Source organism: Symsagittifera roscoffensis, chromosome 7 (genome assembly GCF_963678635.1).
Source record: "Symsagittifera roscoffensis chromosome 7, txSymRosc1.1, whole genome shotgun sequence".
NCBI lineage: Eukaryota > Metazoa > Xenacoelomorpha > Acoela > Convolutidae > Symsagittifera > Symsagittifera roscoffensis.
In genome coordinates this window covers 45,045,773-45,072,922 of record NC_087068.1, presented here as the reverse complement: position 1 = coordinate 45,072,922, position 27,150 = coordinate 45,045,773, and the positions used below count along the sequence as shown (strand labels likewise).

The 27,150-nt window shown below is 34.3% G+C and overlaps 1 protein-coding gene across 4 annotated transcripts; it reads right to left on the bottom strand.

Annotated features, from left to right (window-relative positions):
- Nucleotides 1–446: 446 nt before the first annotated feature.
- LOC134851306 (peripheral plasma membrane protein CASK-like) lies at nucleotides 447–27,150 on the bottom strand. Of its 4 annotated transcripts, XM_063867327.1 has the most exons (17): nucleotides 26,943–27,150; nucleotides 26,212–26,626; nucleotides 23,957–24,071; nucleotides 23,374–23,483; nucleotides 22,008–23,028; nucleotides 21,571–21,698; nucleotides 18,130–18,189; nucleotides 17,586–17,783; nucleotides 14,846–14,924; nucleotides 14,250–14,464; nucleotides 13,836–13,853; nucleotides 8,620–8,837; nucleotides 8,194–8,363; nucleotides 5,651–5,827; nucleotides 4,978–5,315; nucleotides 3,856–3,973; nucleotides 447–802 (listed from the first exon to the last, which is right to left on the bottom strand). In XM_063867327.1, the coding sequence occupies exons 2-17, from the start codon at nucleotides 26,449–26,451 to the stop codon at nucleotides 624–626; spliced, it is 3,384 nt and encodes a 1,127-aa protein (XP_063723397.1). In that variant the 5' UTR covers nucleotides 26,452–26,626; nucleotides 26,943–27,150; the 3' UTR covers nucleotides 447–623. The 4 variants fall into 4 exon arrangements, with proteins under 4 accessions (XP_063723397.1, XP_063723396.1, XP_063723398.1 ...); XM_063867326.1 differs by having other exon boundaries at nucleotides 26,212–27,150; XM_063867328.1 differs by lacking the exon at nucleotides 13,836–13,853 and having other exon boundaries at nucleotides 26,212–27,150.

The following is a 27,150-nucleotide window of genomic DNA, read 5'->3' as shown; positions in this document are numbered from 1 at the left end:
AACATATTTAACTTCAATATAACTTTTGACATTAAGTTGACTTTTGGAAAATATAGAAGATATTATGATAAAAGGGCCGCAATTTACTTCGGGAAGATCTGAGCTCGAAGTACTCAGAATGGAAATTTTAGAAGAATCATATGCATGTCACAGAAACAGCTTTTATCAAGATTTACTTCTTAAAATTGAATTCAAGAAAGCGTTTAGAATGACTTGCGCGGTCATAAATATTAGGGCACGAGAACAAATTTGGGGAATTTTGCTTAACAGTTGTTCTTCATATAAAATTTTTCTAGGGGTCGGAACCTTATAATGGGCCACGTAAGCATATTGAAATTGAATTTTGCTGAAAACAAAAACACGGAAACTAAAAGCATTTCTTGAAACTCGCAGATTCAATAAAATTCAAACTTCTATCAAATTATTTGATTATAATATGTCTTTCATAAGATTTGATATGACACTTACAGTGTGTATTTTGTAAATCAATCTATTGGAAGCTTCAATAGAACTATCAAAATTTTTCATACTTCAATTTCTTCATTTTTATTTTCAGTTTGAAATCTTTGAAATGGTTCATTATGTTTAAGTTTTCCTCTCCATTTTCACTAATATATACTTGTTCAGAAATTTTCCAGCCATGAAGTGGGACAGTACATGTGTTGTGACTGAAGTTTGTTCAGTGTGGTCTGCAGTTGGTCATACGCTGTGTCCTGTGACGTCAGAGGAATCACGTGATCCATGAGATGCAAGTATCTATCGCTTATTTGCACAGAATACGAAAACACACGGTTAATTTCCTCTTCCTAAAACATTAACATTTTTCAAGAGATGAAGTTATTTTCTTTGATTAAAAAGAACAATTTTTCACTAGTATTGCTTTGAACGCAACTTGCGCATAGCACGTAAGAAAATACGTTCGATTACACTGAAAACATTCAAGTTCCCGTTCCTCATAAATGGTCTAAGTCAGATCTAAATTTCAGATCTGAAATTGGTTGTGAAATCTTACAATAATGGTTGGACACTTGAAGAATGGGTTATTTCAGTTATAATTTCAGATCAGAAGTTTTTTTTATTTTATGTTTTTTTTTCAGATCTGAAAAATCTATTTCAGATATAAGTTTCAGATCTGAAATTGTGTTTTTCATGGTTACTTCTGATCTGAAAATATCGATGATTCTGGCGCAACTTCCGCTATTTTGAGTAATTCTGTTTAGATAATTAGAAAAATCTTTCATGGTACACTGCTGAAATATAATTCCGGAAACATGAGATAACATTGGAAAACTCAGAAGTAGCGCATAAAAATCAAAAGCTTGAAGTCTTCTAACAATTTTTGAAAACGTTTCAAAACAGTTGATCAAGAAATTCAGTTTGAAAAAGAACTGTTTTGGTAATTATTTAGAATTTTCTACCGCTAATAAATCTGAAAATAATTGAATATTGCAACAAAAGCAAAAAACTGCAAATTCAATCATTTGCTCGAAAAGCATATAAGATTTTAAAAAGTTAATTATATGATAAAAAAAACTTTGGATTTCAGAACCAAATTTCAGATCTGAAATTTTCGAATTCTTCACAAAGGCCTAACATAACGAATTTCATATTTGAGAATCGACTTATGTAAAAAATAAAGAATTTCAGATCTGTAGAAATTCCTTAGGTACAAGTTCAAAAACTTTGGTATAATCCAGGACTACAATAGCAAGCAAATAAAACTTGATTATATTCATTTTTGAAAAGATAAGATAACACAAAAACATTGAAGATTAAACTTAAACTCATAACGACCTCTAAGGGAAACAATTTATAACGGTTATTATGTATCGTCCAATCCGAAACAAGAAGAATTTGATTATGACCAGAGGGTTTCTTGAGAAATAAAACTCAGCAAGCGGGACACGTAAATGGTGAAATTGAGCATGCTCATGGGAGGGTGAAATTTTATTTTAGAAAAGTATTTTATTTTATTTGTTTATCAAAACATATTATTGAAGAACTTTTTTTGAAAAATTTGTGGTATGCCAAGCTCTGAGGCATCACGAAGTTGTGAAAACTTATAAGGTATCAAAAAATAGTTTAGGAACTTCGTCAATATTTTTGCCCGACGACAAATAGATAACAAAATGCTTAGTGTATAATAAGCATTAGTTTCAGCTTCGAAATCAATCAATTTAGTAATGGAACCCTCATTCAACTCTTTAACCAGAGTTTCAAAACATTTTAAAAGTTAAATATATGGATTCCGAATCATAATATTGCATAAGAATCAAAACTTTTGCGAAGACTGAAAGTTGGGCGGAATTTTGTCTTCAGGTACGTTGTTTAACAGTTCCTCGCAAAATCAGTTACGACAAATCATCACTTGAATGGGTCGAAGGATATAGCATAAATACGGTACTCAAATAAAGCGAGCGAGTACCGTATTTTCTAAAAGTCTGCAGAAAAAGTAGAAAACAAGTTCAAAAATTCTGTTTTATAAAGTTTTTTTTTTAAATTGGTAAATACTAATTTTCTAAGCATTCAAAAATTTTCTCCCTCCGCAATGCACAAGACTAGCCCAAAAAAACTATTTAAAAAAATTGGAATTAAATGTTGTTCGACTTGCACAGCAACCGGCTACTCTTGTCTTTTTTTATTAGAAATTTTGAATTTCCCTTTTAAAATGGTTTGAAAACATGTAGACATGCACAAATTTAAAGCATATAAACTAAACAAAAATTTTTTAAAAATTGAAAATGAATGTCCTGACTTATAAGCAACACGAAAAAAACTATCTATTTGTACCAGTTATATGAACACCAAAATCGTCACAGCACAATAATGACATACCAATAACAAGACTGCTAGTGTATCAGGGCGAAGCTCTGAACGTCCCGATTCCTCTCTAAGGCCAGTTGAAAATTTTTTGGTTGACCAATTCACATAATGATAAAAACAAACACTTTATTTTTCTCCAATTTATCCCCCAGCACGCCAATAATACCTGCAATACGCCAATAATACCTGCAATACCTGCTGATGTATTTAGCGTCTCTTATCCTGATAATAAGACCAATTAATTTAACTCAATTCAGAGTCAGAGAGGTCAAGTTTTGGGGAAATGAAAATGTGCAGGGATGTGGAAGCTACGGGTCCCGTAGTTCACGAGCGGTCGGAGAACCAGATTTATTAAACTGGGTAGCCCTTGCCTTCGAATGGATTTTAGCGATCCAGTTGCATGAGAAAAATCTTTATTTTGGAAACTCACAAGACATCAACCAATTATCCAGTGTTTTTTAAATAAAAAAATCCATCTTTATACATGACTGAATGAAAAATGACTGAATAAAAACACCCACACAAGCATAAACATTCCGCTTTTTCTTCGAAAATGGGAACAATAGAAGCAACAAAGTTTTTCAAAGTGTGTAGTAGTGCAAATGTCATTAGCGGTTAATACGGCGCTTAGATTTCTCTATCTTTCGCAGAGCAGACACTGATAAAAACTGAAAAAATCTCAAATTTTCGTTAGCTATTGTAGCAATGCACTATAAATTGATGAAAATTATTGAACTTTAAAAAAATCAGCTTTTAAAATTTGTAAAAGCAGGAAAAAACACTGATAATATGAGAAAGAGGAACAAAAATTCATCAATTTTGGTATAAAGTTGTTTGACTAATTTTAGCTGAAATGAATTTGATTGGTTGCCACAAATAGCATTCCCCCATCAGCAATCTATAATAACCAAAGCTAAGTAGCTTTCTAGAACCAGGCAACCTGAAACTAAGTAAAGGTAAATATCTAAATCCAGGTATCTATATTTTAGTTTGTTTATCAATCTTGACAACTTTTAGTTTCAGGAGGTCTACTTGCCTTCATGAAACATCCCCTGTTGTTTGTGCAGTTGTCCTTTAGTATTTCTCTGTTCGGGGCTGATAAGAACACAGTGTATGGCTTCACTATTGCATTGCGGATCTTGTAAATGGACTAAAACAAATCATGTTTGACGCAATTATTTTCACATTATTTCATGTTTAACAGGTTCAAACTTTAATTAATTTAAATTAAATTTCAATTATTTAAATTAAAATTCATTAATTTAAACTAAAATTTACATAAAAATTACATTTATATAGCTGCACGATACGTTTTCGGTACTGCTATACCTATAATTCGCCGGCCAGCCCCAAAAAGTTCTCAGAGAAGCACCTTTGGTGCCAACCAACTTTAAGTTGTAGTGGGAGCGAGCACCTAGAAAAACGCAATTTTTGGTAGTGTTTTTACAAATTACCCAAAAATCGATTAAACTCGAATTTTTTTACTTTCAACGGAACTTAATCGGATTACGAAAAAAAACTAAATTCAATAATTTTTTTAAATGGGAAAATGATAAATTCGCAATCAATTTTTTATTTTTCTATAACAAAAAACTAGCTGAAAAATTCACTGTTTGAATGCTATTAGACATGAGAGGTACAAAAGAAAACTCATGAACAGAATCTTGCTTTTTGACAGGCCATCAAGTTCAATATGATACAAGCCATTGATCACGTTGGCCGAGCAACCATTTCATAGTAGCCACAAAAGCGCGGAAAAGAAAAACAAAATAGTCGCATATCACTTGGAAAGAACCATCTGGACCTATGAAGGTAGACATGCTGACGACTCAGAAACTATTAAAACTAAAAAAGACATGATGAAAATATTTGCTCACATTAACAGAAAACTTGACCAAGTGTCTGAGCATAATGATAAAAGTTTTTAAAAATTATTAACAAATATTGAACTTAAATGTCTAATTGCTATTCTAAAAAGACGCTATTCTTCAACTTGTAATATTGAGTCCATTACCCCGAAAAAAGGACTTTCAGCATTTACGAAAGAAAATCCAATTGTTGGGTCATTTAAGAGAATAAGGTTTTGTATAAAATTATGCAACAGTATGGCTTAAGCGGACGTTTTTGTCCCAAAAAAACCCAAACATTACTTACCTCTGGGGGACATACAAAGACACACGTATTACTCGACTGCATAGCCTCGACTACCGATTCCACAGATAGGCCATACATGTAATCGCCCACAGACTGTACAGAAATGAACTTAGACGACCTCTCCATTTCCTGGAAATGATTCACACCCACGTGAAACCATTCTGGTTCTGTTTCCGGCGTGGAATTGAAATTGTTGTTGTGGTTTTGATTGGCAGTTTGATATGATGACGTCCTCATGTACGATGGAATGGAATTTAAAGTTTGAGAAGAAACCCTGTGGTTCTGGTTGTACGAAGTAGCTTTAGCCGACGACGGATGCTCGTATGGACGGGTCGTGTCTGGAATCAACGCTCACTTTATACGGGTTGAAATGAACAAAAATTTAAAACTTAGGAACCAAAATGTCCATATTTGCTATAAAAGATATTTTAGATACAACTGCTACCTTCCGTTTGGGCTTCTAACTTTTTGATTATTTTTCTAGAAAAAACTGCAATTAAACACCCGTGGAACCATATTTATAACAGAAGTCTCAAATACCAAAATGATAAAACTTTGAAAACAGCTGTTTATTATAAATATTGATCTCTTTGTCTTTTTAACCAATCACAATCTATGTTATCTAAAGCCAAATACATCTCCTCCTTCATTGCATGCAATGGCGAGTCCTTACGTAGTTGGGGTTGAATGGTTGATTCTGGGAATTGTTCACACAGTCTTTTCTGAAGCGCGACTGCGTCTCCCACCAGGGCACTGATCAACACCAGAGGTCTCGTCTCCGGGTAGAATCTATCGGGAGGCACACGCGTGATCTCTTCGTAACTCAAGATCCTCGGAACATTCGGGCTGCCTGCAAGTCATAGCAGGGTGAACATCCATTGATCATTTAAAAATGTCTAATTTATTACATTTCATCTAATTTGTAGTTTAAGAAGAGATTCGGCGTGATACGTCATTCGAATCTGTAGATATATGGCTGAGGATCACGGAGATGGACAAAACATTAACCCTCAAACTTAAAAGTGCAGTCCCCTTTAGAGTGAGGTTTGAGCAATTTGCATGATTGTAAAACTGCGTACTTTGCAAATTGTGAGCGGATTCCGCGACCGGCTGGAAACAAAATTGTCGCGGAACCCGCAACAAGGCTATTTTCTTTGATCTTTTTGCATTTTTTGGATTCCACAAACAATTAGCTAAAACATTATTGCTCAACACTGCTCCAAAAACTGCTGAATTTGAGAAATCCGTAACAAATTTGCAAAATCCAGAACAGTATGCTAAAGCTAAATCCGAAAACAAAATGTGTGTGTAAAATTGCGCGGTTATAAAATTTGCAACTGTAAGCAGATTTGCGCAATCCGCTTACATTTGCGGAATCCAGAAAAACTTGCTATCTTCGCTCGCACCTCTTTGCGAAATCTGCAAATAATTGCAGAACTCAGAACAATCTGCCGACAAAATTTAAAAGTTACTTAACAAAGTATTTGTACGCAGAATCCATAGAAATTGCGTAAGTTGAATCCAATTACAACTTGGAACATGTTTAAAGACTTGTCTCTGGATTCCAGGGGTGTATACATACCAAACTGTGCGCGTATTCAGTGCACAGTTTGGCCTCGTAAAGCTACCATTCTGAGCGAAAGATGTGCAATACATTGCAAAACAGGGAAGGAGTCCTTCACAACACTTCGCGAAAAGCTAAAATTGCTCAATGAAAAGCTGAAAAGATACATTAGTTAGTCCTAGTATCATCTAAATTTCTAATTATTCCTTCATGACCTAGCTTCCATTTTCCAATACACATTTGTGCCTAAAGAAGTCAAAACCTGGCTGTATGAGAAAAATATTTCAAGCCTCGCGAAGACCTTACTTAGCCCACCTACGTCTCTTCAAAGCACGTTCCACCAACAAAACCGACAAAAAGAAGCTTTTAAATTGCCAAACAGAAGTATAATAGAAGCAGTACACGAATATTAATATTGAGTTTTTGATTTGACCACTAAATTACGCGTATTTTGTTAAAATATAAAATATAACACAAGAAGTTCCTTATGTAAATATATGGCTAAACGATGAAAACTCTATGTATACCTTCCATACATTTTTATGAAAACTGGTAAATCAAAAATATATTACTTTATGAAAACTTCACAAAAGAAAGTAGACATATAGCTAACAGCCAAATGAAAAAAAGCTAATCATTGCAAAGAAACCGAACAAAACCTATTACTTACATCTTTGAAAATTCGAAATTTTCAATTTTTCAACTTTGAAATTTCAGACAAAAAACTTTCAAATCTTTTGAGTTTCAATAGTTTATAGATATTACCGGTTTCTTGATCATATTACCACAATTTGAGCAAACTGGGTCAAGAAATGAAAAATTTGAAAATCAGGAATTTGAAATAGAGTTTTCGATAATGACGAAACCATTTTGCCTGCCAGTTATCAGATTTAGGATTTGCACCAAAAATATCAATAGTGCCAGAAATTTAAAACGAGCAAAAAAAACACTTTTAATACTTTTTGAAGAAAAAAGAAAAATGCACGATCCTAATTATTAAAATCAATTGAAATTTTACTTCGTTTATCAGTTTTTAAAAACAAATAATGCACAGAAAACAAGCACTAAAGAGAGCCATTTGCATTTTTGGTTACTCTAGGAAATCTCAATACCTAAAATTCTACATTTAATTTATCAATATTTAGTCAAAAAAAATAACTTGCTATGGATGGTCAACCTTGTTTTTATCCTTAAAAGGATTTAAAGACTTGTCTCAGGATTCCAGGGATGTACACACACCAAGATGTGCGCCTATTCAGAGCACAGTTTGGCCTCGTAAAGCTACCATTCTGAGCGAAAGACGTGCAATGCATTGCAAAACAGGGAATTGGTGATAATTTTTTCCAACGCCTCTTCCTATTGAGTTGAAAAACCATGACCTGTTATAGATTTTTTTCCTTTCCACTCGTAGATAGTCACATGGAGTCCGACTATTTCTGTTTTTTAGACCAATTTAAGGCGGGCGCGTTGTAAACGGAAGATTCACTCCAAACTATTTTTACTGCTTTGAATGCGTTTTTACTTAATTCCTGTAGCTTAAAAAAATAGAAAACTCTAATTTTTTTATTTTAAATTAATTTTTTGCAATGTTTATGGTGATCGAGTCATTCAAATTATTCTTGTTGCTTTCAACGTTTAGTTCTGGCACTTACTGTTGTAATAACTGGGCGCATCAGTTGTTCCCCCTTTCCTTCCATGTGAGTTGACCTGTTTCTCCTTCTTCTTCTTGTTTCTCCCTCCCCCACACAGGTACTTCAGTCCCTTCTTTTTCTTAGGCACATAAACGCTGTTTGCACTGGCCAACTTCCGGTTCTCGTCTTTCCTAATTGTGAACAAAACAGAAACTTCTAGAACAATCCACAAAAACAAAAAAGAATGTCAATCAAAGAACATGTATCAGTGTGGTCTTCGAACCACCAAGTTTTCGACCGAGGAGTTGTACACCATAAGCATATCACCAGCGCTTAACTTGCAATCGAGATGAACTTAGTTTGTTCGTAGCTAGCTAAGGCATTTTAAACCTCGATCTTATATACAATTCGATAAAAAAAATTCACGACACAAAACAAAATGCGTACTGTTCTATGAACTTCTTGGATGGTATGATTCCAGCCATTGATGAGTCATGGTGACCTTTTCCATTGTCTTTGAATGCCTGCCACCAGAAGGGGTCATCGCCCTCTCTCACAGCACACACATGCAAAATGTCTCTCTTCGTGAAGGTCAGCGCCAACTCAGGACACGGACATCTGGATTCGCGGTCGGGGTCAAAGTTGAACTGAGCACGCACGCGGAACTGAAAATGGACCAATTTCAGTTTTGATTATTTTTCTGGGCTTATTTGGCATAAAAAATAGCAGATCAGGCCATGTAGGGCTGGTAAACCATCAATTTTTGCATTTATGAATCAACCCTATTGACAATGTGTGCTCTTTACAGTAAAAGCAAATATCAAGTGTTTTCAAAAATAAATTTAATTTAAGTTGCATCAATTAAGTATCAATCAAAAGTTTCATCATCAGTCAGTTAGGTTTTACAGTCCATAAAAATTAAATTCTCATTTGATCATTTACCAGCTGAAACAAAAACAATAAGCGTTAGCATTTCTCCAATTTTCCTCATTCAAAAAGTTAAGTAAGTTTTCAACTGCCTAAATATTATTTCAAAAATGCATGACAAACAAAAAAAATGAATGTTAAAAAAACAAAATATTTAGTAATTTTTTGCAACATAATTTTTTAACTTTAAGAAATCATTATTGCAATTAAACGCTAAAAAATCCAAACTTAGATTTCTTTTTAGAAAAATTAGGTTTTCTCAACTTAAATATCTAAATAAGGGTTAAAAATTCACGATTGCTTTACTCGCTCGAAATTAGATTAAAAGTCCAAAACTTCAAAATTTTTTGCAGGGTTATTCAAAGCCACAAAACAATTCATCGATAGAACAAATAGCAATTACAAACAAGGATATCCGGTCACTGCGCAAAGAGCACAGAATGTTCCGACTATGGCCTTAAGAAGACAACAAAATTTTTTCGAAAAAGAGTCTTTTTTCGACGTGATGTGATAAAAGGATATGAACAAAAATCTACGACTCAGGCATTCATATTAAAAAGCAAATCGGAAAAATTTGAAGTACGACGACTAGAAAAAAATCATTAAAAAATTATAAGTTTTAAACTACTTAAGCAGTTTTTTGATTTCAAAACGGCTCAAAAAAAAACTCTTTTCACTCAAGAAGAAATGAATTTTACGGATTAAACTAAACTACTGTTAGCTTTTAAGCCATTAAAATAAGCTATTGTAATCCTGCTCTCTCGCTTTATTCTTTATTCGCTCGAATTAAGACAAAAAATCTAAAATTTCAAACCAATTTTTCTAGGCACTGAGAAAAATTCCTCGACATTTTAAATGTCGTTCCAATCGAAACAAAAACGGCTTAAATTTGATATAGCGCTCAACTCCCTCCAATGAACATTTATGGTAGCTGATTGTGCGTGTAAACTGGAAAAAAGAAAAAATAATTAAAACAAACTCGAGTAAAACTATCCTACCCACCCATTTTCAAAGGTCGGACATCAGGTATGTTCATATCAAACAGAAGTCACAATTTTTTTCTACTTCTGTTTGCGTCGATAAATTGGAGAAATTAGATAACAAAATCAAACTTGAACGAGTTTTAAAAATATATTAGTCTCAAGTCCTTTGATTTATTCAAAACTATTTTAAATTTTTTTTGTACATCGCTAATTCATTTGTTGCAGGGTTATTCAAAACAAACTCAAACAGTAGGACAATTAGCAACTACAACAAAAATAGCAGGTTACTGCGCAAGTAGCACAGAATGTTCCGACCAGGGCTTAAAAAGCAACAATTTTAAATCAGTGTCAATTTGTTTTGGGCGTGATGTGATGCTGTGATTAGAGGCTCTGAACAAAAAAAAATCAAAAATAAAAAATCAAAACTAGATTTCACGGCTTAAATTAAGCTACTGTAAAATTTTAAGCTATTAAAATAAGCTATTGTAAGCCTGCTCGCTCGCTTTATTTGCTCGAACTAGGACGAAAAATCGAAAAAAAAATAGAACCGGTTGAGATTTTTTTTAAATGTCGTTTGAGACACGGCTAAAATGGATTAAAAGTAATATATCACTCAATTTCCTCCAATGATTATTTGTTCCAGCTATTTTTGCGTCGAAAATCAAAAAAAAAAATCTCGAATACACTGTTCCGCCCCATTTTTCAAATGGTCGGGACAACTATGGTTTCAAGCACATGTCGAAAAAATCTCCAGATACAGAAACCACTGCTAAGTCAATCAAATTCTGGTGCATTTTTCAAGACTGGATACAGAAGCGAAGCTGAGCATCGCACCACTTGTGATACAACACAAACATTAGAAAAAAACTTTCAAAAACATTACTTTGAAAAGACTAAAGGAACCAAACACTCGTATGCTCAGTAATAGAAAACTAGGGGCCCAGTCAAACTTAGAGAGGGCTGTTTAATACTTTTTGAAGTTTTTTTTACCGATGCGGGTTGAAATGGGTTATTTCCAAAATTGAACTTGAAACCTTAGTCGCTTTTGTATCAAAAGAGTGAAAATTTTTAAGAAATTGCAAACTTCTCAAATACCTAAAAATTTCCATCCAAAAAGGAGTCACCGCTTCTGTAGGAAAAATTCTTGCAAGCGGTTTTTTCAAAAAAAAAACCTTTATCTCAATTTTGATAGGATACTTTCTATGAAAAACAAAAAAAGTTACAGAAGTATTTCTGAATCTGTAACTTTTTCTACTAAAAGCAGGCCGTGTCGGGTGAAATGTAGAAATTTCTCAAAATTGAGTTTCTCGTTTGAAAATTTAACCTGAGAATTGGCACTGTTGCAATGAGGCTGTGGCTGCTAAGTCATAGAAGTTTACCAAAACGGATTTCTCGATTGAACCTGAAACCTAACCTAAGAACTGGCAGGGTAGTTTTCGAGAAAAGTCAACAAGTTTCAAAAAATGGTAAAAAAATCAAGAATTTGAATGTTTCGCCAATCATACTTTTCTCAATACTCATGATTTGAGAGTTTAGCTTTCGAAAACATTATATAGTTTCAAAAGACAAAAACCAATTATTGACTTTTCCGACAGCCATAACTTTTTGTAACAAAAATGTGAGAATAGCCACTTGTTCAGGTGAACTTCCCATATAGCGTTCTATCCACTGAATTCAAGATCTCAGGTTTAGGAAAAAATTTTGAAGAACCGATAAAAATCCAAAAAATATGGGTCAAATATTCCCCCCACAGACTGTTTCGAAGGCTGTGGACAGTAGGGTAACGTACAAAGAGACCATGGGATTATGCATTCACACAGGTGAATAGACATTTTTTTCATTCATACGCCTTTTTTGAATTTCGGTAGAGTGGTTTTCTCCTGAACTAAAATTTTTGTTGAAATGAGAAAAAAATTTCGAAAGCGTCTCAAAAAAGTAATAAAAACTAATTCCCTTCAATTTTAAAATACCTGATTTTGTCGAACAGGAACTTTTTGCCGTCGAAATTACAAAATATCAGTTGACTAACCCGATGCAGTATCAGCCAAACTATTTAGTCGGAAAAAAAAGTTATTCAAATTCATACATGGTAAAATGACAAATTATAGAACGTTCAATTTTTCTAGTAAAAAAAATTATAATAAAAAACCATGCTTTACCAAATAAGTTGATAAAAACTAGTACCAGATAATTATAAATGACATTTAAAAAGAAATGGGAAATGAACTGACGGAAACTAGGCTGAAAACCACGAAAACTGAAGTACTTTTATTTGAGTTTTCAAGAAATTGAGCATGTCTTGAAATTTACCATTCCTAAATTGACCATTCTGTGACCGAAGTTATTTACGGGAAAAAAGTTTAGTACTCGGTTGCAATACCCTTGATAATCGCAAGGGTAAATAAACTTGCTTTTATCACAAAACTATGTCATTCGTTGTTACCACACATTCGCATTTTAAGGTTATCCCCCCAAAATTTTTCTTGATCTATCGTTAGAAAATTTTGTGTTTGAGATAATAGCTGAGCAAATTGTACTTTTTTATATTTTTTTATAACTTGTTTTTTCCCTTTGATCGAGAGCACCGTTGAACCAAGAACTTTAAAGTTCCGACTTTCTAAGAAAGGGACGGAAAATATGTATTCGCAGTGATTTTTTTCTTCGGATAAACTTTGTAGCTACCGTTTCTTGAAGGATGTTTACACCATCTTCAAACTAAAAAATATTAATATACTGAGATGAAACCTAAAACGAGATCTAACCTTTGATTAATTTTTCTGAAGTGATGGAGAATATGGGATAAATTACCTAGCAACATATTTCGTACGAGATATATTTTGTGAGATGATTTTAACGCATGAGCGATGATTTTAACGCATGAGCGATGATTTTTTTCCGGCTCAAAAATCGCTTTCGAAATTTAATTGAGGCCAGGTATTTGTTTTTATTTTAAATATTTTACTTGATGCAAAATGCATTACCACATACTTTACATAGTGTGCGAGGTAAAACTTTGCAAATTTTATCGAGAGGTTGGAACAAATAATACAGCGTTGAAGTTCAAAAAATATACCTCATTTTTTATGATATTAGTTTCTGATCAATAAAAATATTCTATGGATAGCTTTTCCTAATGTAAAAAAATTTTGCTCATACCAAAGAAAATAAACGCCGGATCAAGTCAACAATCTTCACCCCAGCTAGGGAAAGTAACGACGGTCAGTAGTAGACATTAAATTTTCGAAGTTCCCAGCGATATGAGCTCAAAACTTGAATCCAACTGCACGTCTTACCTCTAAACCAGCTTAGAGAATATAGGTATTAACTGTTTTCGAAGTTCTCCAAAGTAATCGCTGGAGGAATTAATTAATCTCAGCTATTTGAGACCCTGCCTGCAAACAGTTTACTAAAAATGTCGCATGCCATTGTACCATTATGAGTAGATGAATTATCATGAATTTCTAAAAAAAAATTGAAGAATAGTGAACCATGTGACCGACACTCGAAGTTTTGTGCAATATAAAAGCAGCTGAAAACCAGGCGAATGCAAAAGCCTCTTAAACGTATTCCCAATTATCGTTGGCAAAACGCTCAAATACAGCAAGTGTAAATATTGATTGATTTTGTTAAGTTGATGGTTGATAGAAAACTGAGCATCATAAATCGCGATTTGATATTCGGGAAAACGCTTAAGAGGACGCAAAAACAAGTCAAAATGAGCAATTTATGAACAATTTCAATCAAACAACTTACTTGTGGAGGAACGGCAACCTAATTTAAAAAGCTTCTCAGATTAAAGATCTCTCATTTACAAAAAAAGACACCTTCTTTGACAACATAGAAAATAAAGAAACAGTGAAAAATTTGAAAACTTTATAAATAATGTGGCATGTCAGGGACGGGGTGCAAATGCCAAATAAACTTATTTTGAGGGCCAACGCCTGCCAAAAAACTCAATTTCATAGTCAAAAGGTCGACCAAACTTTTCATTTTTTTTTGAATTTTCGCCCCCGTTCTAAATTTCTTCATCTGCACCTGGTTTCAAATAAAAATCACAGATACTTCCGCTAAAATTGGGTAAATGCTTTTTTGGGAAAAAACTGATATCTTAGAAAATGAAATAAGACAAAAAAGCCATTTATCGGAAACATCTCTTGCAAAACTCACATCAGCACTGTCATGTCCATTCATTTCACCCCCGTCGTTGTCATCGTGACTCACTTCTAAAGCCCTGTTGTGATAACTCCGAGTATCAGGTGAAGTCCTGACCTTCAGTTTGACCTGCCCACTCACTGCGTTTATCATGTCACTGACGTCATCAGCTGTCAGTCCATCTGCCGACATGTCATTCACTGACAGCAGTTCATCGCCCACGTGAATATCTGAAAAAAGTCAAGCAATCAAAATTCCGCTTAGAAATTATCCCTTTTAGGGAAAACTTGCGGAATTCCTAGGAAAACTATGCCCTGGTTTCCGTCAGAAAGTTCCAGGGATCGAAGGTTTTTAAACAAATGGTACCCAGGATCCCGTTAAAACAAAAATCGTTTGGCAAATACCCGGCTCAACAATTCTAAAAAAACACAAATTTCTTAACAAAATGTAATTTCATAGAACTATCACAAATTGTTCACCGAAATCATTTTCGAAGGTGTGAAAATGAACATGCAATCATTCAAAAAAAAAACACTCGGTAAGATCAACAAAGACGTTGAAAATTAAGCTGTTTTAAAATACGAGTTTTTCTTTCCAGCTCGTTTATTTACCTTTCGTCTCGACGTTTCCTCCCTTCACTATCCGTGCAATGATTACTCGACCATCTTCTGAATTCTTAACGGTCACACCCTGAACAAACAAAACATCACATTTCACCGCTTCAAGGACGGGACAAGTTTACAGCTTCACGTTAAATATTTTGAATACCATTTCCTTAAATGGAAACTGTTTTTAAAACCAAAAACTGCTTTTTTTTCCTGCATAATTTTGAACAACTCTCTCCACGCATGTAACATATTTTAAACGTGGTCAGTAACGCCTTTGAAAAACGGTCCTTAAATTTTGGCCGAGTTTTACGGTACCATGTTGTTTGACCTTCTTCGGGTGTGGTACTAGATAATAATCTAACTCCACTTGTTTACACTTATAATCTCCTCAAAAGCTTTGATGTCTAACACAGATTTTTTTAAATGAAAGCAAATAAAAAACCGGTCAGATCAAAGTTAACAGTGAGCTGCTTGTTTTCGTTTGAAGATATTGTTTCACATTTCAGTAAGAGTCACAGGAAAAATCTATTTTCGAAGACTAAATTATTATCGCAAAAAGTCAAAATTATTCTCCAACCAAAATATACTTTAACCAAAAGTATAAAACCAGCTATCAAATGAAACAGCCGAAAACAACGAGATTTACGCGATGATAATGTATCTATCAAGGAAACTTTGTTTCTATGAAGGAAATGGCGTATTTTTTTTTGCCGCCGTTTTATACACCCTGCTCGTTGCAATTTATTTAAGCTTCGACTGGTTTATCCACATTTGAATTTGGGCAAAAAATAGAATAGAGTGTTCCAAATATCCAACTGGGGTATCATGCGATTAAATTATTGTCAATTAAAGTATACCATGTTAGGAGATAAAAACACTGCTATACCCCACCACAAACTATTCTCGAAAATCTATCAAAACTAAGCGCGAAAGTTGGGTTGATTTTTGAGTCTATCTTTTAATCAAGACAGTGTGGATTAACTTTTAACACAGGCGAAGCTGCGCTTCACAAACACTAGCGAGAACACGACAAAAAGCAGCTGAAGAGTTCTAAAAAGTGCAATAAGAAAAAGTAAAAATAAGCCTCGAATTAGTGCAAATTCGGCGAGGTCTTGGACTCGAACCTACGACCTACTGCGATCTGGAAATTACGAACTGGAGTCTCACGAACTAACCACTCAACCACGGACGCTTATCCCGAAACAAACACTAGCCATAAATAAAGCCGAGAACAGATGCTATGAAGTTTCCAATGCTATAGATCGTGATTATAGCAAAAGGCACACAAGTAAACACTTCTATTTGCGAGTTAGGTTAGAAAAAAAGAAGGTTCGCAATAAAACACTAGCTGCTCGCTAGCGTAAACACGAAGGCCTTGCAGTCTATGCGCTAAGTTGAAAACACTTTAGAGAGTTTTGAGAACGATGATTGTTTTTTTTTCATTTTGTTTTGAAATACCCCCAGGTATATTAGCACATCAACATGAACAAAAAGCTTGCCTTAATTAAATTTGGAGCAATTTCTGACCAAATTAAATAGAACAGGTTAATGGAATGCGGTCAAAAAATAGACAAGCTTCATTTTATACAGGTCAAAAATTAGACCAATAACCAATCAGAATTGCGAACAGAAAGTAAACTCAAGAATTAAATAATTAATAATTATTTATTTTCTAAGTTTGCATCTTGTTCTCAATTCTGATTGGTTCATATTGTGGCTGTTTACTTTCTAACGTGTCTACTCTAAGACTGGTCTACTTTTTGCTACGCAACCCATGTTATTTATCCCATATTGGCAATATTCAAACGGCCTATCACTTAACGAAAATTTTGTGCCACCAAATTATCGTTTTGAAGTTGAGCTCAGGACATTTTTTGGTTTCAGACGATTTAAAAAGCTGTCATCACAAAAAAAAAACATTTTAAAAAATGAAAATTGTCAAAAAAACGCCAATCGCAAAATGCGGTTGCCTTCTTCAATAAACGACAGCGAGCCTAAACATTCCATCACTCTCTACGAAACTCGGAACAAGAAAGCGTCGCATCACCACAAATGAAACCAAAAAAACAACAGCGAGCAGAAATATTCCGTCACTTTCTATCAAAGTCGGAACAATAAAGCGTCGCATTACGACACTTAAAACGAAAAAAAAAACACGACAGCAAGCAGAAACATTCCGCCACTTTCTACGAAAGTCGGAACAATAAAGCGTCGCAAAACTACCCATGAAAACTTGACCGTTTTGAAGTTGAGCTCAGGACATTTTTTGCTTTCAGTCTATTTAAAAAGCTGTCGTCAAAAAAGCCATTTTAAAAAATGAAAATTGTCAAAAAAATGCCAATCGCAAAATGCGGTTGTCTTCTTCAATAAACGACAGCGAGTAGAAACATTCCGTCACTTTCTACGAAACAGGGAACAATAAAGCGTCGCATCACCACAAATGAAACCAAAAAAAAACAGCGAGCAGAAATATTGCGTCACATTCTATTAAAGTCGGAACAATAAAGCGTCGCATCATCATATTGAATAAGCTGGATAAAACTAACTCTGAGGCATTTGGAATGCATTTAAGGTCAATTAGAGATTCTTTACTAAGATATGCGGCGTTTTGGCGCTTTCGGGTGGTGATGATGCCCAGCAATTATATAAATGCCGGTTCAACTTGCACGTGTGCTGCAATTTCCAAGGTGATCGCTTGCAAGATAGTCTTTTTTTAGTTTCTAAGACCAAAATGAATCCTTACAATGTGTTGTCCAGCCGGTTTAGTCACGAATACATCTCTCAATCCGGGGTCTGATATCTCGGCCCACGAGGCATCATCCGAGCCTCTATCTTCATAAGGGGTGTTCACAATCACCTCAGTATCGAGTGGAGTTGAGGATCTACTCGGAATGTCAGAGTAAGTCCCGTTCACAAACACGTTTGAAACGGACGGCAGTGCCTGATGAAGACAAAAATAATGAGTCATAATTCAAAGCCAAGAAACAGAATAATCAGACAAAGGCAAAAAAATAATCCTCTGAAAAAATAACTCTACACTAAAAAGCTACACTAGATTCAACTATCGTCTCAACTATCAGCGATTAGATGCCAGCCATAAAAACAGATAAACTATTCTCTACACTAAATTTATTTAATGGTTGAACTTAACTTTTTATTTTCATTTATGACATGCGTGCTCTAAGCAAAATCCAGATTTCAAGTATCGTTCAGCGACTGGTACTATTTGTAATGATCATGAATGAATGATATGATATGATTAGAAAAAATATAAATTTTTAACTCACAGCTCTAGAATCAAGTCTCTCCGGATTTCTGTGGGCATGCTGGTTTAGCTGACCATGAGACTAAAAAATTGTCCAAAATATGATTGCGTAGATAATAGGTTGTTCAAAAAACTGTATACAATTATTTTTCTAGTTAGCCTAACTTTTCTGGCTTTTGACGAATATTACGAGGCCAAACTGTGCACTAGATAAGCGCACAATTTAGAGTGTAGGTAACTGGAATCCGGAGACAAAACTTTGAAAATGTTTAAATTTTGTCGGCTGATCCACTTACAATTCACAAAATAGAGAGTTTAGCCTCGAACTGAAAGAAAGTTAACTAAATATTTAAGCTCGGTGAAGTTTTACTTGAGTCAAATTTCTAAATAGTTTTGATCATTTTTTTATATCAAGTGAAAAATAAAAAAAAAATTAGGTTCATTGTGTTCAACCAATTTTTGGGTTTAAAAAGTGACATTAGTTTCACCAAATGAAGATATCTACTCGCTGAGTTCAAATGTAGTAGGATATTTTTACCAGCAATAATTTTTCCGAAAAGTTTTGCGAGTTCAAAAAATGACAATTTTGCCATGTTCTGGACTAAATTATGCGCGCTTTGAAAATTTTATCTGCGACGCTGAAAGCGTAATCTGAGTGATACAGAGGCGAAGCTGCGTTTCGTAAATACTAGCGAGAACAACCAAAGCAGTTTTTTAATCACAAATAAAATAAAGCAGAGATTAGATGCTATGAAAACTTTTCAATGCTACATAATATGATTATAGCAAAAATTCCACCAAATAAGTGAACACTTTTAAAGAACATTATATTTGCCAGTTAGATTAGAAAAAAAGAAGGTTTGTACTAATACACTAACGTTCGCAAGCTTGCTAGTGTAATTAAAGCGAAGCAAATTATGCCGCAAGCAAAACTGTTCCAGCTTCAATTGAGGCAAGCTAATTGGTTTTATTAGTTCATTAACCACCCATAACTTAACAACCGATTTGATAAAGGCAGACAAAAATTTATAGTTTTTCTATTTATGTAACAAAATTCGTGTTGGTAAGTTATGTGGTTTAGAAAAGGTAAATTTCGCCAAATTGCGATGGTTAATGCGCACTAAGTTTCTTGTTTTCCATTAACGAGTGGACGGCAGTAACTACAGCTCACAGATGATTACGCGTATGATAAAACCGGCCAAATAAAGGCTGAGTTCGGAATTTCTCACTGCGTTTTGAGGTAATTGAAGTAGCGCAGTGTCAAATACGAATTAAAATATTCATTATGTAGTAACACGGTATTTTGAACAATTAAAATCTTGCAATTCAACGCCATATTGTTAAGAAAAATTGCATCAAAAACAATTAATCAAAAAACCGGAATTAGTCTGAAAAAAAAACAATTGAAGCATAATAATTCATTCTATTACTTTCTTCGAAATTTAGGAAAATTTCAATTGATATTTGTAATTGCGTTTGCAAGAAGATTTTAAATTGTTAGATTTTTTTGAGAAATCCAAAACTATCTTTTGTTACCATGAGCTACTTCAATTACATTAAAGGGTAAACTGACCAATCAATGCGTGACCCTAAGACGAGAAATAATTTGTAGTAGTATATTTTTGATCTCGCTTTTTATACTACGGGTGGACTTCCATGGACGAGAAACGCAACGCATACCATTCCATACAAGAAAAAAGATAGCCGGTTGCTGTGCACGTAGCACAGAATGTTCTGAGCATATTCAGAAAAAAACTATAAAAAGTTTTTTTTCTCCTAAATTAGTTTCATTATTTTTAGTGCGTGGTGTGATTGGCGAATTTTACAAACGATTAGAAATTTAGAGAACTAGGCATCATTGAAAACATTTAACGTCAAAAATGAATGAAAAACAAAAAAATTGAAGAAAAATTTTCATCTTTTGTTAGAAAACCTTTTTTGCCAAGAAAGCGCTCAATAAAAATTCGAAAATTTAACTTTTTAGTAAAATCAAGTTTTTTAGCCTAAAAGGCTAAAATAAAATTATATTTTAATATACAAAAAGTTATTCAATTGCTTTACTTGCTCGAAACCGAATTAAAAACTAAAAACTTTAAAACGGTTTCTCTCAACACTGGGACAACTTTTTTGAAAAAATTTGATGTCGTTCGAATCATGACTGAGGCTTCAATGGGGTATATCACTCAACCGATGATTGTTTTTGGTACCTGATTTTGAGGGGAAAAATAAAAAAAAACACGAATATAACGTTCCTCCCGATTTTCAATGGTAGGAAAAATGCTTATCATATAGTTCCTTGAAAGGGTGTATGCAAAAATGCTTATCATACAATTTCCTTGGGGCAGATATATGATTTCCGGTAACTAAAACACAAAATGCTTAACTCCTGAAGAAAATCAAATCAAAGATTAGAGTAGATGCCGACACCTCAACATAAAAAATCTGGAGCAACCTTCAAAAAGGGGACAAGTTGACATAGGACACAAATTCAAATGTGCACCATCTGCACCCAAATTTTAAATCGTATTGTTCAATTTTTAAACTTATGTTTGATTATATCTCTCGCATCATATACTTCATTGAATATTCTGACCTTCCTTTCGACTTATTCTAAACAATTTTGGCTTAAAAAATTGTCAAACTATGAAACAGAAGGGGCGAATTTTCATATTTTTACTAAATTTGCTCAATTTTCAACATAGGGAAAACTCAATGAAAATGACGGGCAAAAAAAAATTGCACGCTATTGGTGCAAATTAATTCGACCAGAAGTCAGTCGCAAGTATCCATGGCATTAGAAAAATAAGTTTTGATGTAATTGTTACACAGCTGAGCAAAGCTTCTCGTATCAGGGCAAAAACAAGAATGATACGACTGCACTTTAGAAAGTCCGAAGTAGTTTCTGTATCTTGAGTATCTTTTGCTGCTAACCTCATTTAAACTCTAGCTAAGCGAACTGAACTCTCTACAACTTCGAGGTTTTAAATGAGAAAAATTCGTTCAGTTCAGATAACCCCGAAAACATATATGGGGGTTATGGATTGCTGTTTCGACAACGTCCCGAAGTGATTGGAAATAGCTTTGGCGAATGGTTCTTTTTCCACCAAATTGTTGCAACCCCAAAAAACCTTGGGAGGTGGTTTAAAAAAAATGGATAAAAAAGAGATTTGTTCGAGTCTCTTTAGGCAATTGCGTACAATTTAAAATAGTTAACTTTTTGAGTAAAACCTGCTTTCGAGAGTCAGAGCCATTATTTGCGCCTACAACTCCCTTATAAGCAGATTTTTGAAATGGAACTCTAAGTAGTTTAGTCTCTAGCAGACTTGCACCTGAAGTTTGATGTCAAGTGATTTGCTCTTTCGCTTACACTATTTAATTGGCAGGGCATCGAACCCACGATCTGGCGATCTCGAACAAACACCTTGTCAACTAAGTGGGTGGTCAGAGCTCAAATTCAGCTCACCTGTTGGGTTGTGTCCAGGTACCTCCTGATGGAATTTGTGATCTTCCTGTCCTCCTGGAGAGTTGTGAGGATCCGAAGAGCATCAACGTCATCCAACTCATGCAGGCTGTTGTGGAGAATCACGAGGTCTGAACATATAATAGAAAAATTGACAAATGATCTAAGAACAATTATTAAAAAAACAATGAGAAATATAAAAAATAATGATTAAAATTAACTTGTCCCTATTGAAAAAGAAACGATCTTCCGTTTTTCTCTCATTTTGACCAATTTTTATGAAATAAATCAACATATCTTTTAGTAAGTACTGCATAAAAGAAAAATCAGTTTACCGTGTCAAACAAAATATATGGCTTTAATAAGCACGCCAGAAACTGCAACCAAAAAATCTTGTAATTCGTCGTTCTGAATGACTACAATATGTTGAGTTAATTTACCTAATTTGGGTTCCTTTTCTTTCTTTTCACCGTCTGCGAATGATTCCAAATCACCTATTCCACTCTCGACCGCTTTGGATCTCTTTTCCACGAGCAGTGGCTCCTCGTCTATAACTTGTCCTGAAGTTTTCTTCGGCTCGCTTTCGGTTAATTCCGAGGGCGGATCAACTGTTATTTCTATTGCATTTGTTGCCTTATATGGAATTGTATCAAGTCGTTTCCTCTGCTCGTAACCAATTGGATCTTCCCTTTCAGGCATCTGAAAATCTAGGCCCAAATCATCTTCACCTTGATTTATTGAGTTTTCCTCCAAAGAATCAGTGTATTTTTCACTATCATAATCTCTGTCATTTTTTCCAAATCGGTCATCCAAATTATACCGAGACTTAACATTGTTCTCGTCCTTTTCGTACTGTTTAAAAGAATCCGTTTTCATGAAAATCGAATCATTTTTCTTCTGAAACCGCTGTTTGCGTATTTCAGGTTCGTTCATCGAGTAAAAATGTCGGTTTTGTTTTCTCGGCGATTCATTGGGCTCAAATTTCTCTTTCAGCTGGTGCACATTTAGATTTTCACGTGCTGCGTAAATGTTTTCAGGATCAGAGTTTATTTCCGACGATGAAATATTACTGGTGACATCTTCGTCTACTTTTTCAGCTTTCTTGTAAAACCCATTGCCATTCGGGCTATGCTCTTCACTTATTTCAAGTTCATTCCCTTCATCGTCTTCATGATATCCATTCACTTCGTTCTCATTCGGAGTCAAAGTGCTTGCCTCACTCAGCTCGTCTTGGTTCGGATGCCGACCGTCTCGCGCGTCGTCTTCGTCCGAATACTCCTCGTCACTTTCTTCTTCGTCACTCGATGACTCGTCCGAGTTCTCCGAAATTGAGTCGTGAACGACTACTGCTTTTGGAAAATTGGTCGACTCGGATCGTTTTACTGCTGTCGGGGGCCTCTCGGGTTCGGGAGGAGGGGGTTCTCGGATGACAGTTAGGGAAACTGATCGATTATGAGAGCTCTAAAATTTGCAGAAACTCAATTAAAAATATGCGGCTATTTGCAAGAAATGATGTTGTTAAGGCTTGATCTGCCAACAACAGTACTGAAAAACTATCATTACAACATTAACAAATGTTCTAATCTTCCAATTACAGAATGATCAAATGATGCGAAGGAGGCAAAAAAGAATATAAGTGATGGGGGTTGAAATTATAAGCATATTTATTATTAATTTCTAACTTTAATTTAATATTAGTATTTAATTGTTTACTTTCACTGCATATTTATTATTAATTTCTAACTTTAATTTAATATTAGTATTTAATTGTTTACTTTTACTTAACATCAGCATTTAATTGTTTACCTTATGTATGGTGGTGATGATGCCCTCGTGTGTTGCGTGTTCAATGCTAACTCCGTTTATTGCAATGATCTCATCTCCCAGCTTCAGATTAGCTCTGGAAGCCGCCGATTCTGCAGAAAAACGACAACGCAAAAAGTAAGATTCCAGTTCCTTTCTCCCATTATCGTATGCATCCTCGGAAATTAACGAACAGTCTCATTTCGCTTCAGTTAAAAAGCGTTCGAAAAACCTCACGGCGAATTTAAATTGATTTCAGAATGTGATTCATATATCATGTTTATAAATTCAAACAAAACGAAGTTGCATTATGAGTGGGTAATTTTCCATTTTGCGCGTGGGCCGGAGTTGGAACTGAAAAAAAGATATAGTGTGCCGCCCCCACCCACCCTACGCACCAAATTTCCAAACGCATATAGAAAAAAAAAAATTTTTAAAGGCTTGAGTTCATTTCAACGTTTGAACAAAATATACGAATGACATTCCAATAAAACTTTTTATGAAATTCCATGAATGGCCGGGTATGTGAGTATTGCAGGAGTGTAATTCAGGGACGTCACCGTCTGTGCAGCGTGTAGTGACTCACCCGGGTGTATGTTGTCGACTTTGGGGAAGTGACTTCGGTTAGCTCCTCCTGCAATTGAGAAACCAAACTTCTTCTCACCCCCGACCATCGCAACTGTCGTGTCCACTCGCTCGCCCTGTGCAGACAACATACTTTTTAGACAACTGTTTCAAGACAAAATATCTATCAACAAACATTTGGCGAAAAAAAATTCTAGAAAGCAAAATTTAACATTATATAATATGACAATTATGTATAAACTATGATATTTCAACGCATTTATATAGTTTCTCATGACATCTCGTGCATTAAAGACGCTATTTTGAAGAATAAAAATTCAAAAAAAGCTTTTTGTGTTTTTTTAAATGAATGTTGTTGTCTTGTGGTGTAAATGTTGTTAACTTTTGGTCTTAGAGTTGTTCTGATATTTTCAGTTAATCAAAACAGACCATGCAACTTCTCAAATTAAAAGAGTTTTTTACAGCTTACAAACAATGCTATATATTTTAGGGTCTTGTTGCAAAGGAAAAAAGCTTGGATTATTTTTCATTTATATTTACTTAAATATAATTTATATATTTTATCCTCAACACTCTAAAAATATCAATAGTTACTTTTGAGGACTAAATTTCTCTGGTTTGTTATAAAATCAGTGTTTCAAATCAAAGAATAGAGCAACCCACCTGAAACCTTTTTGGCATTTCATGAAACAAGGAAATGCAAGCAAAAAATTAGGAACTGTAAAGCATCATAACAATCAACAATTTCATTATCGCAAGGGTAAACAACAACAGCAATATCAAAAACATTTTAAAAACAGACAAGACAGTCGGTCGCCGTGCAAGTAGAACAGAAAGTTCCGATAGACAATTAAGTTGATACGATCAATAGTAAAAAAAAGTCTAACAAAATTATATTAATCCTTCAGCAATTTTCTGAGAGAAAAAGCAATCGAGTTTAAAAAAAACGCTGCGAAAATGAGACTACAAAGGCAAACACAATCTAACAATTTGGGTTCCGTGTAACTTCGACTATGTGTAATTTTATCTGAAAAACTGTAAATTTCAGACCAGAGACAACTTTTTCGAGTTTTTTCTGGATCTAAATCACGACCATTAGGGCTTCAATATGATACCACATTTGACCTTTTACGATCTTTGTTTGAGGTAGTCAAAATTGGGCGAAAAAATACAATTAATCTATAATTTTTCCCACCCTGTTCGGAATTCTTGTTTCTACGACCACTAAAAATGAGGAAAAATTTGGTCTTCGGGTGAGTTTCATTTGCTTCTGTTTTCTTCTTATTCGATTTCTACGCAAAAGCAGGTAACACAAATAACTATCGGAATGGGTCGAGTGATATATCAAATTGAAGCCTTTCAATCATAAATCAAACAACATTATAATTTTTTGAAAATTGGTCCCTGTGTTGAGAAAAAGCGGTTTAAATTTTAAGTTTTAGTCTAATTTCGAGCAAGTAAAGCAATCGAGTAATGTTCGTCTTATTAAAAACGGTCACGCAGGCTAAAAAAGGGTTTTACTAAAAGAAAACTAGCTTTTGAGGGTTAATTTTTCACTTCCTTAGCAAACATTTTTTAAAAAAACTATTGTGCAAAAAGTTCGGAAAAACTTGTGAAAATATTTTTTTAAACATTTTTTACTTCCTGTGGTTCTTTTTCATTTTTTGAAGGAAACTGTTGTCAATTATGCCTTATTCAAAAACTTTCTACGGGTTTGTATAATTCTTTTATCACGCAATCAAAACTTTTTTGTAGTTTTTTATGAATGTGATCACAGCTCATTCTCTGCTACTTTCACAAGAACCTACTGTCTTTGTTTTTTTTGCTATGTTTTTGGCTTCTTGAAAAAAATCGGATAACTCATTAGGGAATAATTTGGTCGTGCTATTTATATTTTGATTCCGGCGAGAATTTATAACGAAACGAACTGCCAGCATCATGCAAGCTATTAGAATTAACTGGCATATCCTATATTCATTAATTGTTCAAAACTATTCAGTTAACTTCTGGTCTCAGTAATTTGATACCATCAGTTAAAGAACAGATTCTGTTGGTACTCAAACTAGGAGAGTTGCGTAAACGCATTGCAATTTGTTTCTTTTAAATAGTTCAGGTTTCGAGTAGTTTTGGGTATTCGAATGTTGTTAAGGTTGAAAACACTGAGCTTAAGAGATTAGTTTAAATCATGCTAAATTAGGGTTTCTGTCTGATGTGCTGAGAAAACTAAATGTCAATGAGGATCACTAGAAAACTTACGTCATTAAGTGCTTTCCGGGACACTTCAACAGGCGGTTTATTATTTCTGTTCACACCAGGTTTCACAGGCGGCTGTTTATGCATTGCAGTCACTCCATTCGTATACCTGTTCCCGTTCTGTAAATTAGACTGCGGGGTAGCAGCCGATTTGACCGGAGCTGGTTTCTTAGCCGGTCCATTAGGGGTGTAATTTGGGCTTCTAGGAGCGGAAACTGCAGCTTTGTTCACGTCTGCTCGCATTTTTAACAATTGAGCTGGAACAGTTTCTGGTAGCCGATTCTTGGATTATTGATGAGAGAGATGAATTTCGAAAGTAATTGATGACATTTGGGTATTTTTTCATCCAAGAAATTATGAAACTAGGTTTTTGTCAAATGAGTCCAGGTATTGTGAGCTGTTTTATGAGCGAAATGAACTATTAAATCCAATTTTATAAATATGCTACGTTTCAGTTGCAAATTTGACAACGGCAAAAAATGATTTGTACTGACCGCTTAATTAGTTTTTTCTTAATCGAAAATATTGATTTCTGTAAAATATGTTACAAAAAGGATGGCTGACAAAAAATTTTAATATCCGCGAAAGTTTAAAAAGACATGATAAGTTTTGTTTGTTTGTTGTTGTTTATACAAAATAGAAGTTGTTAATGAAAAATCAAATGGCAAATGGCTATTGGTAAATGTGGATTTTTGTTGCAAAAAAAGCAAGAATGTAAAATAAGATTCAAAAACCGGAGCCTGGCATATAGATGAAAAGAATTAAAATGGTGTACATAGTGGAAAAATGAGCTAGCCAGCAAAGAGCGCAAACTTGGCACAAGTGCAACTTAAGAGTCACAAAAAGTGACATTAAAAAAGTAACTGTGTTGAAATTATTCATAGTTAAGTCAGATATTCCACCACTAAAATTAGGACTCACTTCTATGTCATAAAAACTATG